Source organism: Vicugna pacos, chromosome 35, assembly GCF_048564905.1.
Source record: "Vicugna pacos chromosome 35, VicPac4, whole genome shotgun sequence".
Taxonomy (NCBI): domain Eukaryota; kingdom Metazoa; phylum Chordata; class Mammalia; order Artiodactyla; family Camelidae; genus Vicugna; species Vicugna pacos.
This window is the reverse complement of record NC_133021.1, coordinates 14768324-14781162: the sequence shown is the minus strand read 5'-3', so window position 1 is coordinate 14781162 and position 12839 is coordinate 14768324. Positions and strand designations below refer to the sequence as shown.

Below are 12839 nucleotides of genomic sequence, written 5' to 3'. Positions count from 1 at the left end.
TGGCCTGGGGACCAACACCCCTTTATGTTTTGAGTCGCTGAGGCTGCACCTGCGCTCCCGAGATGCTTGCGTGCACAGGCGTGGGTGGGTTTTTCTGATAAATAATGGAGAGTCGCTTTCTATAGTTTTCTATTTTTAAATCTAGTTCTTTGAAAACTCATTTGGTCCCCTGATAGGGAAGTATTGTATGATTCTTAGCAGGTGTAGTGGGCAATGTTGTAGAAAGAAGGCTCGGTTTAATTTCTGTTCACACTGGAGTGATAACACCTCTTGTGCTTAAGGGCACAGTGAGGGTTAATGAGTCACAGGTGAGTCACAGGTGAGGGCCCAGTGTTTTCCGTGTGTTCGTGGAGATCTTGTGACCTTTATTTAGAGAGTGAGAGATTTGTATTTGGAGAGGCTGCCCTGCCACCACCAGACCTCGCAGACTTTTATCAGAATTTGTGTCCGGCCTCAGCAGAGCCTGATTGTTGTTCAGGGAGGCCCACTAGCCTTCAGGTGCTGATTCTGCTTCCCTCGCAAACCCAGGGCCCAGCACATGTTCCGCCAAGCCATGCGCACGTCCATCATCTGGTTCCACGTGGTCCCCGCGGCGAATAAGGAGCAGTACGAGCAGCTGTCCCAGAGCGAGAGGGGCGGCGACGGCTGGAGCCACTGCAGCCCCGACAGCCAACGTGCCGAGCCCCGGGGCACGGCCGGCGCCTGCATGGGGCCCCCGGCGGCTGCGCAGAGGACGCCCCGGCCGCACCCCGCGCCCCCTGAGCTCGCCGGCCCGCACCCCCGGCCGCCCGCGCCCGGCGCGCAACATCCCGGCAGGCCGCCTGCCGCCCCCACCCCGGCCCCCACCTCCTTCGGCTCTGGCCTCGGCGGCGGCTACAACACCAAGAAGGTCGGCAAGAAGCTCAGCATCCAGCTGAAGAAAGGTACCACCGTCCTGTGTGCCCTGTCCTCTGTCCTGTGTCCCCTGTCCCGTGTCCCCTGTCCTCTGTCCTGAGTCCTCATCCTCTGTCCTGTGTCTCCTGTCCTCTATCCTGTATCCCCATCCTCTGTCCTGTGTCCCTCCATCCTGTTCTTTGTCCCGTGTCTTGTGTCCTGTGTCCCCTGTCCTGTGTCCCCTGTCCTATGTCCCCTGTCCTCTGTCCTGTGTCCCCTGTCCTGCGTCCTCTGTCCTGTGTCCCGTCCCATGTCCTCTGTTCTGTGTCCCCTGTCCCCTGTCCTGTGTCCTATGTCCTCAGTGTCCTCTGTCCTGTGTCCTATGTCCTCAATGTCCTCTGTCCTGTGTCCCATGTCCTCTCAGGGAGCTTGTCTCAGATGTCAGCCCGCCCTCCCCAGGCGCCCTCAGTCCTCTCATTGTCACGTGAAGGAACTGATAGAACCCCTTCTTTAAAAAGTATTTAAAACTATTTTTTATGCTTTTCAGACTCATTTTGCTGTATGAAAATTGAAATATAGAAGTTCCAGTATTAAGGCTTCAGGGCCTACTGTCCAGCACAGGGAACGATGTTCAATGACTTGTAGTAACCTGTAATGAAAAAGATTGTATACTATGTATAACTGAGTCACTGGGCTGTGCACTGGAAACTTAACACTACACGGTAAATAAAAAAAATCAGAAAAAGTTCAAAAGTATATAAAGAAACAAATAATTATGTTTCTGTGTAAAAGGCAGCAAGTCCTACTGCAGTCCCACTTCTGATCAGTTTCAGGATGTTACCGTCAAGCCCAGAGCCATAGGGAGGCTTCGACTGTGTGGATCCCCCACCTGCCGTGCACAGGCGGCCCTCAAAGAGGACGCAGAGGCTCCCCCGTCACTGCGTCCCTTGGGGATGGGAAGGGTGGCTTCGTGGTGAGACACAGGGAAGCTGGGCCATGGGCCCCTGGCCTCCTGCTCTCCCCGTTGGGCCTTGCTTCCCCTTCTCCAGGTCGGGGGCGTGGTGGGCCTCGCTGATACTTTATTACGAGCACCTCACATCTGTGGGTCTGTTTAAGGGTCCTCTTCCCATAGCCTGTGCTGCCCACCCCTACCCCCCCGGAAACCCAGCAGACCGCTAGCCTTGACCTTCTGACCTCCAGCCCCTGCCCCCCCCCCCCCACTGAGATACCCTGTGGCCATTAGTCGTCCATTTCAGCTGACCATTTTTATGTGTATTTTAAATCATGTCTTTGAAAATAGCATCATTGTGAAGAGTGCTCCTCCTTTACGCGCTCGCCCAGCCCCTCAGGTAGGTGGGGGTGAACCCAAGAGGGGCTGAGTGAGTCCTCAGGTCAGGGCTGCCGGCCCCAGATTCTCACTGGAGTCCTTTCCATCTCCTGGCTTTGAGACCAGCCTTCCTGCCGTCTGGGGTGCGGTTCATCACATTGTCGACTGTCAGATTCCTGTTTCTTCTCTGAATCCTACTTTTTCGAAACTTTATGTGAACCATAGATTCTTTCTGGTTGCTGGCTGTTTGAGCTCCAAACACTTGGCTGACCTGATCAGGACTGGACAGCCTCAGTCCACCCTGGAAACCCCTTACAAATGTGGTCAGGTCAGCTTCAACCCCTTTTAGCTTTGTTAACGCCTGAATCAGAGGAATAGCAGAGCGTCTTTCTTCCCTTTTCTCCGCTCAAATGACAGGACCTAGGTTTTACGCAAAAGCATATCAAGACAGACAAATAGATGTTGTATAAAAAATAAAATTATGCTCAGGATCTCCAACAAAGAGAATATTTTCCATCGTCATGAAGATATTACTTCGTAAATATCTCTGCCTTTTTACTCTGATACAGGCATATTCACTATTGAATTACAGTTTTCCACACAATCGTTACATTTTAGCACCTTATGATATATGAAATTTTAAAATGAAGTGAAATTTTGCCATTAAAAGAATTACTCTTTTTAATACAGAAATTAGTAGTTTTACTTTAATAGCATTTAAAAAGGCATGATTGTGTTTTATAGCAACTAATTTAGAAAGACTGCGCTCAACCAGCATAAGAAAAGTAGAAGTAATGGTTTTCTTTTAAACATTTTTCTGACCTTGAGTGCTCTAAACAATACCGAGCCTCAGAGGTCTGTCTTGATTTTAATTTATTAACTGTGAGAATGTCTGACAAAAGGCAGGAAACTGCCTGTGTTTTCTGCCAATACTCACACAGATTTTATATTAAAAAAATAGTGTTTACTGTAAACAAGAGGGAGGACGATGCTGACTGCCTTTGACTTGTACCAAATATAGATGTTTTAATAGTAATGACTGTATGAAGTTGAACAAGCTTTCACTATAGTTACCAGATAATATTTTTATCAGTTATTATTGTTACATGTAACAGTTTCAGTGAAGGATGTCAGAAACGCAGGGTTTGTCAGTGTGAAACTTTAAATTCAGTGCAAAGTGAATGACATGAGTTGAGTGACAGGTTCTTCGTAAACTGAGATCTATCCTAAAACCAAAAGGAAGCCTTTGTGGTCATGCTTCTTTGGCATAAGTTTGGAACTACGTCAGGTAACCTGTCGGAAGAGAGTGCCCTTATGTACTTGCTTCCATAATTATGACTTCTTAATATTTATTGTCATCTTGGCATTCCCAAATCCCCTGCTCTTTTGTAGAAATTAACTTTTTAATGAAGTCAGAGGAGAAGGTCGATAATATATTTCAGTCAGTGCAGAATGTTCTGTTGGCTTTGCTAAATGAAAATTGATATCTATTTATCTTCCTTTTAAAGGTCACTGCCTGCACTTTTCGCTTACAGATTTAGGGGCTATTGCTGCTGTTTTAATAGTATTGAGGTTCATAGAACAATCAGTCTTTGTAGTTCGTACAAATTAATATTGCAAAAGGAAAGCAATTTAGAATTCTTCCTTAATAAACGTTATTGCAAGTCATTAGAGTTTCATGAAAGCACAGAGACATATGGGAAAGTCCCAGCAGAATAATTAGGAAAATCTCATATAGACAACATGCCATTCAGGTCTTCACGGAAGACTTCAGACAGTAACAGCCCAGGCGCGTTAAAGTGATTTCAGACTTGAAGTAAACGAACGTTGTGTTTGAACTTGAAAATATTTACAGTAGGTTTTGTTACCAGTATAATTATTGTGTTTTCTTCACTTGTGCTTCATGTTTCTTCTTTAACCCACATTTTTATTCATGTTTATTTGCCCATGTGTGTTTACTGATAGAATCATAGCCTTACAGTTTTTTAACTGAGTGCTGCATCAAATTAATGAATTCTTGTGTAGATTTTTCACCTTTACATGTCTTTTTCTTCTAGTCTTGAGCCAGTGTTTGTCCTGATACCATTTTAACTGGCATGGAACCTAGTGTCTTAGAAAGTAACTTTTTACAAAGCTCTGGTAGAAATTAATCATTATTAGAAGCATTATAAAAATTCTGTGGTTCAGTAGAAATTTGTCATTATTGTTGCATTTTTTTTCCTTGGCTCCTTCTGGCTTAGTGTGCGTTGGTTCTAGTGACATAACCTCTTTTCACTGTATTGAGCCTCATAAGAGCACCTGTCAGGAAAGCTGCTGGTGAACCTGGAACTGAAATCATACCCACCAGCACAGTCTGTAAATGCTCCTTAATTTCAAGACCTTTAAACGTCATGTATGATGACCCTCAGACCGAGATGGGGGTCTTCACTGGGCAGTATGCCTCCAGCTCACCTTTTTTTTTGAGAAATAAACATGGTCAGATTTAGGCGAATTAGAAGAAAACTAGGCAAAGAAAATATGATTTATCCTATCAATTAATCGGTAAATTGCTGTGATAATGAGAGTTTGGGGAGACTCTGTATTCTGCATCTGGAAAGGGTCCTTGTATCTCTGTTTCTGTCCCATCTCCCGGCCCGTGTCCTCGCCCCTGGCCCACCTCCTGCCCTTCAGATGTGGGTCCGTTACTGCACTGTAACACTTGTACAGGAGGTACTATGGGTTTTAACAGAAGGTTTTTTTTTTTTGCATATAGAAATTGTGTATTTTCATAATCAAAGTTTTAGACCAACTTAAAAACATTCACGTTGTCTTTTACTTTCTTCTGCTTTTGTCTAGGTTACCATTTCTTCTTAGGCTAATGAATTTCGATATATATGTATACATATATTTATATATACCATTTAAACCTTCCATAATAATTCAGTCTATTTCAAAAGGTTTATTACAGTTTTTAAAGTATTAAAAGCAACGTAGGCCAGTGTGAAAGTTACAAAGCGTCAGGTTGAGGTAGAGAGTATTCATAAATTCTTGATGTCTGGCGCACCTGTGAAATCCGAGACAGCTCATCTTATTTACCTTTTTTTCCTGTGATTAACTCAGGCACAGAAGGCTTGGGGTTCAGCATCACTTCCCGGGACGTCACAATAGGAGGCTTAGCCCCAGTTTACGTGAAGAACATCCTCCCCAGAGGGGCCGCCATCCAGGACGGCAGACTCAAGGCGGGGGACAGGCTCCTAGAGGTGAGCGGCCGCCCTGCATTGGGCTTCTCCCCTGGTCCCGGGAAGGTTCCGTTCCCAAGGGTCAAATGCATTTTAACCTTTGCAGAAAATACTAAATTAAATGATAGATTTTAACAGAAGGATGCATCTGAAAACAGTGTATTCCTGCTTCTCTTTTCTATGTTTCCAACTTACTTGATGAGAAATGGCTTCTCATTTAGTTTACCCATAAATTTTTAGTTACTCGAACATTTGGTTTATGAGATAACATAACACTCTATCGTGATGTAAGTCCAGTGTCTATTAGATTACATTTCTGGATGGCTTTAAATTCATGTCTGGCAATGGAGAAATGTTATCTGCTGGGGAGTCAGAACAGAGACAAATGAAGTTAAAGGAAAACAGTGTGTCTGGGTGAGGGCATGAGGCGATGTTGAAAGGCCAGCGTGGGGAATGGATTGAGAAATAAAAATCAAATGTCAGGAAAAACAAGAAATAGTTCTCCAAAATTGCCTTACCATGCCTCTGTAGACTGGGTCTCGGTCCGTTGGTCTTTGAGGCTCTCTGCTGTACAGAAAGTCACGTGATTTCTGTTGGCATGAATGTTGTACGTATGGAAATATAGAGGAGAAAGGCTGAGAAGGAGTAGACCTTGTTTGTGGTTTTTCTTAGTGTTTTCTTCAGAAAACACAGTCTGCATTCTTACCAGCAGGGACGGTGTCCCCCGTGGTGAGCAGCGTCGGAGACCAGCGTTCCGACGGCATCGGCCTCTTTCCTTAACTTGCAGTTTCACGTGTGGCTTTGATCTTTCCGCCCCGGCTCTCCTACAGGTTTCTTGGAAAGTAATGGAACAAAGGAGTAGCTTCCAGATTTTCTCCATGTCTACATGTTGGGACCTAGATTCCTTAGTTCTTACTCTTTCCTCTTTGTTTTGTTCGTGTGATACTGTGTTTTAAAGGGAAGCCAACCTGGACTGAATGAAAGGAAAGATTTGAGTGCAAAGTGTATTTAGGGTATTGTTTCCAGAAAGGGCCTCTTGTCCTTGGGTGGTAAATGGGGAGCATTGGTCCCAGTTTTCAGCAGCAGCCTGCTGCTTCAGGGAGAGCTGCAGCTGATATGTGAGCCCAGGCATCTTTGCCTGTAAATCCAGGACAAGTCTGGCCTTTTGTCCCCCTCCTCCCCCCTGCATCGCCCCCCCACTTCCTGCATCGCCCCGCATCACCCCCTCCCTGCATCGCGCCCCCCCCCCCACATCACCCCATCCCTCCGAGGGGAGTCACTGTATCTTTCCTTTCTCTTTCATCACAGAATCACATTCCTTGCAACACGTTGACAACTTCTGCTCTGCTCTTTGAGGAAGGGAAGGCCGGTGGCCTGTCCCTCTTCACAGCTAGGCTTTATTTTCTGTCGCTTTCGGGTGTGTTTTAATCCTCCCTTTCCAGTGTCACCTGTGGCTGTATCTGTGCCATGTTCTGTGGGCAGAAAGCTTTCCTGAGTCTCTGGCTATGTGGAAGCCTACATTATAAAAAGTAACAAGTGACTAGTTTTTTTTTTTAATGATCTAGAAAGTTTTGCTCTCTTTTGAGCCTGTTATTATGAACCTTTTCCCTGCAGTCCCTCATAGTAATACATGAAGGGGCTGTATAAGCGGTTGTTAGGAGGGGAAAGGTTTCAGAATACTTTAACTGCAGGAAGATTTTGCTATTACGATGTAAATAATATACTTAGTTGCCTTAGACAAATGTTATTTTTGTGTCAAGGGAGTGACAGAGAATTCTTTTTTGAAATAAATTTCCACTCTCATTTCTCTTACGTATGTAGTGTTTGCTGATCCTGTTGTTACACTTTCTACAAAAGTGACGAGAATCGGTTGTTTCGGATCTCTCATGTCCTGCTAGAATTCTCTTAAAACTCTAACTCCTTAAAAAATCCTCTTAAAATTGAAAAATATTGAGCTGGAATACTGCTAGCCCTCCAGAAATATTATTATTTTGTAGTGATTCTTCTTCAGTATTTGCTCTTTAGGAATGAAAAATTACAATTTTTAAAATTTCAATGAGAGCTAAAATATTTTTACCAAAATATTTTTAGTGTGTTTTTACCACTCCCCATCAAAGGGGGCACTTTTTTAATTTTGTGTGAGAAAACCTTGCATTCACAAGGCCATCAGTGTATCTGAGCTCACGGCCAGTAGGTTTTGCATGAACTTGGGTTTGAGATGCATCAGTATCACGGGTCACTGGTGAGCACTGGTGGCTGTTGAGCTCACAGACAGGCACGAGGACTTGCTGCCGCCCCGGGTGTCTGCGCACCTGGCCTGCATTTGTTCAGTGGCTCCCACAGCCTGGCGGTGACCAGATCAGGGCTGAATTTACCACAAAGTGAGTTCTGACCTGTAGCAGATGCGATCCGTGCCCAGAGGAGTCTTGTCTTCAGTCACCTGTTCGCGTGGCACTGCAGCTGACAACTTTTTCTGTGTTTTAGGTAAATGGAGTCGATCTAGCAGGCAAGTCCCAGGAGGAAGTGGTTTCCCTGTTGAGAAGCACCAAGATGGAAGGGACTGTGAGCCTTCTGGTCTTCCGCCAAGAAGACGCCTTCCACCCGAGGGAACTGGTGAGTACAGTTAGAGCAGTTGAGAGGTTTCTGATGCACAGAAGCCAGGCACCTGGGCTCGCGACCCGATGGCCAGTGTTTCCTGAGACGTTTTCCAGGCAGTTTCTATATTTCCTATATCTTTCCGCCTTAACATAAGACAAGCATGCTTTTCTCATTTTCCCTCCGTTTTGGAAATAGATGTCCACAATGCTGAGTGCGGGAGGGTTTGAAAACCTGATCGCAGGGGTGTCTTCTGGGACAGCAGGTGTTACTCCGAGCACTTTCAGTTGGGCTGATCGAATACAGAGACGTTGGTTATTTCATAAGTGTCACTTCAAAGGCTAATGTTGAAAGCCTGCCATGTTTATTACATACGACACATTTTCCCGTTTCGAGTTTCCGTAGTACGTGCAGCCAAATAAAGATGCTTGCTTACCGTTGTATGAAAAGGAGGGCCTTAATTAAATAACATCATTGGAAATTAAAAGGCCCGAGATTCAGTAAGCCCCAGGGCCACTGATTACTAATACAGACATTATTTGGAACGACATAAATGAGATGAAAATGAAAAAGCATTTGTTTGCAGCCTGTTTCACCTTCTATACATCTGTCAATATATCTGTTCGATGGGGGATTTACATAGTATTGGTGCGAGTGAAATATGTGTATAAAATAGACATAGTTCTCTTGCACACTCTTCTGCAAAAAGCTGTAAGCTTCATTTATACGTAAAAATAATACAATTGGAGGAATCGCCTTTATCTTTTGTTTTGATGTAAGAAAACGGTTTTCCTTCAAGTACAAGTTGTATTTTAATTAGTTCAAAACAGATCTCTACTTGGGTCATTTTTGAACATTTGATGTGTCTTTCAGATAGCTTTTAGTTTTACCTAAATGACAATTGATCTGTATATACTGGAGTGGGTAGGTTTTTGGGACACAGTTCCCAAATTTGTCCAACAGCCCAGTTCTCTTAGGCTAATACTTCAAGTGTGGATGTGTAATGGTTAATAAAAATTGCCTTTTATTATAAAACAGAGAAATTTTAGTCATAGGACTACCCCATCCCTTGGTTACACGCACATTTACAATTTACTGTGATTTCATGGAAATTTCAGTATAGGGCTGAAAAGTGAACACTAGTGTTTTAAGTAGATTTTGAAGAAATACAAAAACTTCTTTATTTCTTTCTATTTAAAAATGTTTAATGCATTATTTCTTCATTTAAATTCCGTTTTCCATTTTCCCCCCACTGTTATCCAATTTTGTGTTTAAAATGCCACCTGATCCTAAATCTGGAATTGTCTCTATTAAATTGTAAATGAGCACTTAAAAAAAAAAAAACACGCAGCCTTCACTGTGATTCGACGAGGCTCAGCCCCTCCCGCGGTCCGGGGCTGGGTGCTGGCTGGCGTCGCTGGGCTGCCAGCACCAGGACGCTGCAGCCTTTCCCCAGCAGCTCTGTGCCAGCATCAAGCCTGCTTAGGGTTATTCAGGTTCTTCTGGTCCAATTTTGATCTTCCAGGCTTCTGTCTTTCCCTTCTGCTGCCTCCTTTTTTTCCCTCTTGGTTCTTTAATTTATTGCTTGTGAGCTTTTCATTAAGGAGTGAGCCAGTAGGCCGTCACTTTATTATTCACGTTGCAGCTGCTAGTCAAGATTTAAAAGAATAAAATTCTGAGAACTTAAAGGGGGGCATTTAAAATGATCCTTAAATCCAGTTAACAGAACTCTTTCCCTCTGTTTCTGGTGTCTGTTTAAATTCTGTGTCTAAAACAAAATACTTTTATCAATAAGTATCTTTTTCTTATAAGTCAGTCTTAGAACTATCTATGTAACAAAAGCAACTCGATAATACATGAAAAAAAAACCATTTATAACCTGTGTGATATTGTACGGTGTGATGCTTGTGGTTCAGACTGTGGTTCAGACCGTTATTATCCGGTCTAGCTATCAAATTATAATATGCCTTATAATTTAGATTTAGTTGGGAAAATTAGACAACAAAATTAGAAACAGTGCCAGGAATAAAAAAACAGTTTGGTGAGATTTGTTTTTCTCTAGATAATAAATTCAGGATGTACTGTGAATGAGCAAGTAAAAATTTACATCTAGAAAAAAATTTTTTAAACACACACACGAGATAATATAACCACATCAGTGAAAGTGTGGAAGGCAGGGTAATACAATCGCCTTCTGTATATTTTGTGGATTTGAAGAACCAACAATTTTCTCTTTAGAGTAAAGCTTTGTGTCCCTGTGTGTTGAAGATGGCTTTGGTCAGTCTGTATTTATGTTTTTCTTCAATTCTTCTAGAATGCAGAGCCAAGGCAGATGCAGATTCCAAAAGAAACGGTAAGAGCTTTGTCTTTTGCAGAATGCAGAGATGTTGGCAAGACACGTGGAACTAACTTCGTACTAATTAATTGTGAAGTTACTCGTCCTCTCTTTTCCTGGCTCACAGTAGATACTACGCAGATTTATTAAATTCCCAAGTGATCTTACCTTAGGGCGACTTATTACTGCTGCCCCAGAGAATACGTTGTGCTTATTTCTGATCAGACAGGGGTAAGGAAGAGACATGAACAGCTTTCCCCAATCACCTGCATAACGAGAGGGACCAAAGGGGATGCACTTAGTGATTTGACATTAAATAGACAAAGGACATCGTGAATTGTGAAGTGCTACGTTATCAGTGGCAATAAAAATGAAAGTAAAGAAGAAAACTCAATTCAAGCATAGAAAAACTAGGGAAGGCCTAAAAGCACAATAAAAATGTATCACAGACAGGAAAGACAAAATGCAGCAGCGATTTGGCTAAACATATTCATTGTCCTAGTAACTTACATCTAGCAAGGGGTTAAGTCTTACTTAACAGAAGTAAGTTCTCAGAGCTTAGATTAAAATGCAGAAAGAGTTGTGTCCTGTTTGGAAGACAGATCCTAATACCGGCTGAGGATAAAGGAGCAGGCTGAGTTCCAGCAGGCAGCACTGACATGGTGACGTGAGGATTGCATCTCTGAACTCACCTCTGGTGTGGACGCACTGCCTGGGGTGAAAAGGGATGGAGCTTCACGTTGATACCTGATGCCGCCCAGTAGAAATTCTAACAGGGTCTTTTTAGGCATTTAAGCCTTCATTAAGCACAGAAACATACAGGTCTCACACCCTTATGAGCAGAATGAAAATTCAACAAACCACATCCACAGTGGGTGATGCTAATATGTATTTTTCCAAAATTTGTCATATTAGGTAGACAAAGGATATGAAGAATTTCAGTAACATAATTAACACTATTAATAACATAATTTGGTTTTTCATTATACAGTCACACACAGACAACTTTGAACCTAATAAACAAACAAAATGTTATTTTCGAATGTTGCGTAATTAACAAAAATGGATGACTAATCAGACCTCAGAGGAAAATCAGTAAACTGCCTTGAGACTATTACACATTTGTAAGGTTAGGTTGTGGGCAATTCATAGCTTTCAGTTTTTCACGCATCAAATCAATAAGTCTGTAATAGTTAAACAAAGTCACAATGCTGTATGTGTGTGTGTGGTAGGGGAAATTAGACAAAGTGATTCTAAAAAATCAAGTGGGGCACAAGAATGACTTATTCTATTTTAAAGGACAGTAATGATGGCAAAATGTACTGTGAAGCCAAAATACTTAAAATAGCATGATGCTGTCACAGGAATAGACAAATAGGTCATTTCAGCACATCGGCAGTGGTGGAAGCAGTCCTGGTGTGTGCGCATGTATGTGCGCGTGTGTTCAGGACGGCATTTCCCAGTTGTGGTAAAGAGCAGTTTGCTCAATGTCTAGAACAGTCAGCCATTCACTTTAGAAGGTCAGATTCCTTTTTCTCACCAGACACCCAAATAAACCCCAGTTGATTATGAAATTAAACCTTAGAAGTTACCAGAAAGTATTGAGAAAAATCTGTGACAACTTCTTGGTTAACTCTGGATGGTGAGCACTTGTCCACTGATGTGACTAAGCCCGAGTGTCGTAAGAGGAAAGGTTGTAGACTTGTTTGCGCACTAACTTATCTACCGTGTACACGGTAACCTCACCGTGGAGCGGCTGCGTATCGAAGGTGTACATGGGAGGTATTTTCCAACGGGATCCTTGGGTGAAGAACTCCTTTGTTGTTTGGCATCTTAACATCATAGAATGTTCTGGAAAAGTGAAGAACTTCACACATAAATTGTATCCGTGCCTGAGACGGCCTGAGATGGAAAATGATGCGTAAGGAGAGGCGTCGGTCCCGGTGAAGAGACGGAGGGTCAGCAGCTTGGGACTCTACCGGGAGGGCCAGAGTCCTCCTCCTGCACTGCTCGCCCCCAAGGGCGTGGGTTCCTGCCGGCTCGCTGGCACCAGTGGCGAGTCTGTTACCTGAGCGGAAGGGACAGTGTCCACACAAGTGTGTCTGGCTTCCAGTTTCAAGGGGGATTTTTTTTTTTTCTGATGAGGGTTTTCCAAGCTAAGTAAGGAAGTCAGGAAGTTTTAATATTTTTCTAGACTTTTTCTTTCCAGTTTCTTGTTCTTTCTTTTGCCTTCTTGCCGCTGTGCCTGTCTGTGCGGCACCATTTCGGGCTGTCAGAGGCTTTGTGTTCAAATTATAATTTAAAAGTTGACTTGGCGGGGTCTCTGCCTCCCTCGATACCTTTTGTTGGCAAGTCATTAAATTCATTCAAGTCACGAAATCCTCTGATACCATGTAAAGATTCTGGTGACTGCAAGCACCTTGGAACAAAAGGGCCTGAGCTCTTGATCATCACAATGAACCCTAATGGGTGAAGTCTGAGGGACTGTTAA

The 12839-nt window shown here is 43.3% G+C and overlaps 1 protein-coding gene across 22 annotated transcripts in view; it reads left to right on the top strand.

The window, feature by feature from the left end:
- LOC102526571 (partitioning defective 3 homolog) overlaps positions 1-12839 on the top strand; it is a 530455-nt gene that overhangs the window by 283679 nt on the left and 233937 nt on the right. For 16 of the 22 annotated variants that reach the window (XM_072955252.1, XM_072955246.1, XM_072955250.1 and 13 more), the window contains 4 exons: positions 529-923; positions 5300-5439; positions 7903-8031; positions 10328-10366. In XM_072955252.1, the coding sequence (XP_072811353.1) occupies positions 529-923; positions 5300-5439; positions 7903-8031; positions 10328-10366 (703 nt within the window). The remainder of the gene's footprint in view (positions 1-528; positions 924-5299; positions 5440-7902; positions 8032-10327; positions 10367-12839) is intronic. The other 6 variants (XM_072955263.1, XM_072955256.1, XM_072955254.1 and 3 more) reach the window with 1 other exon arrangement.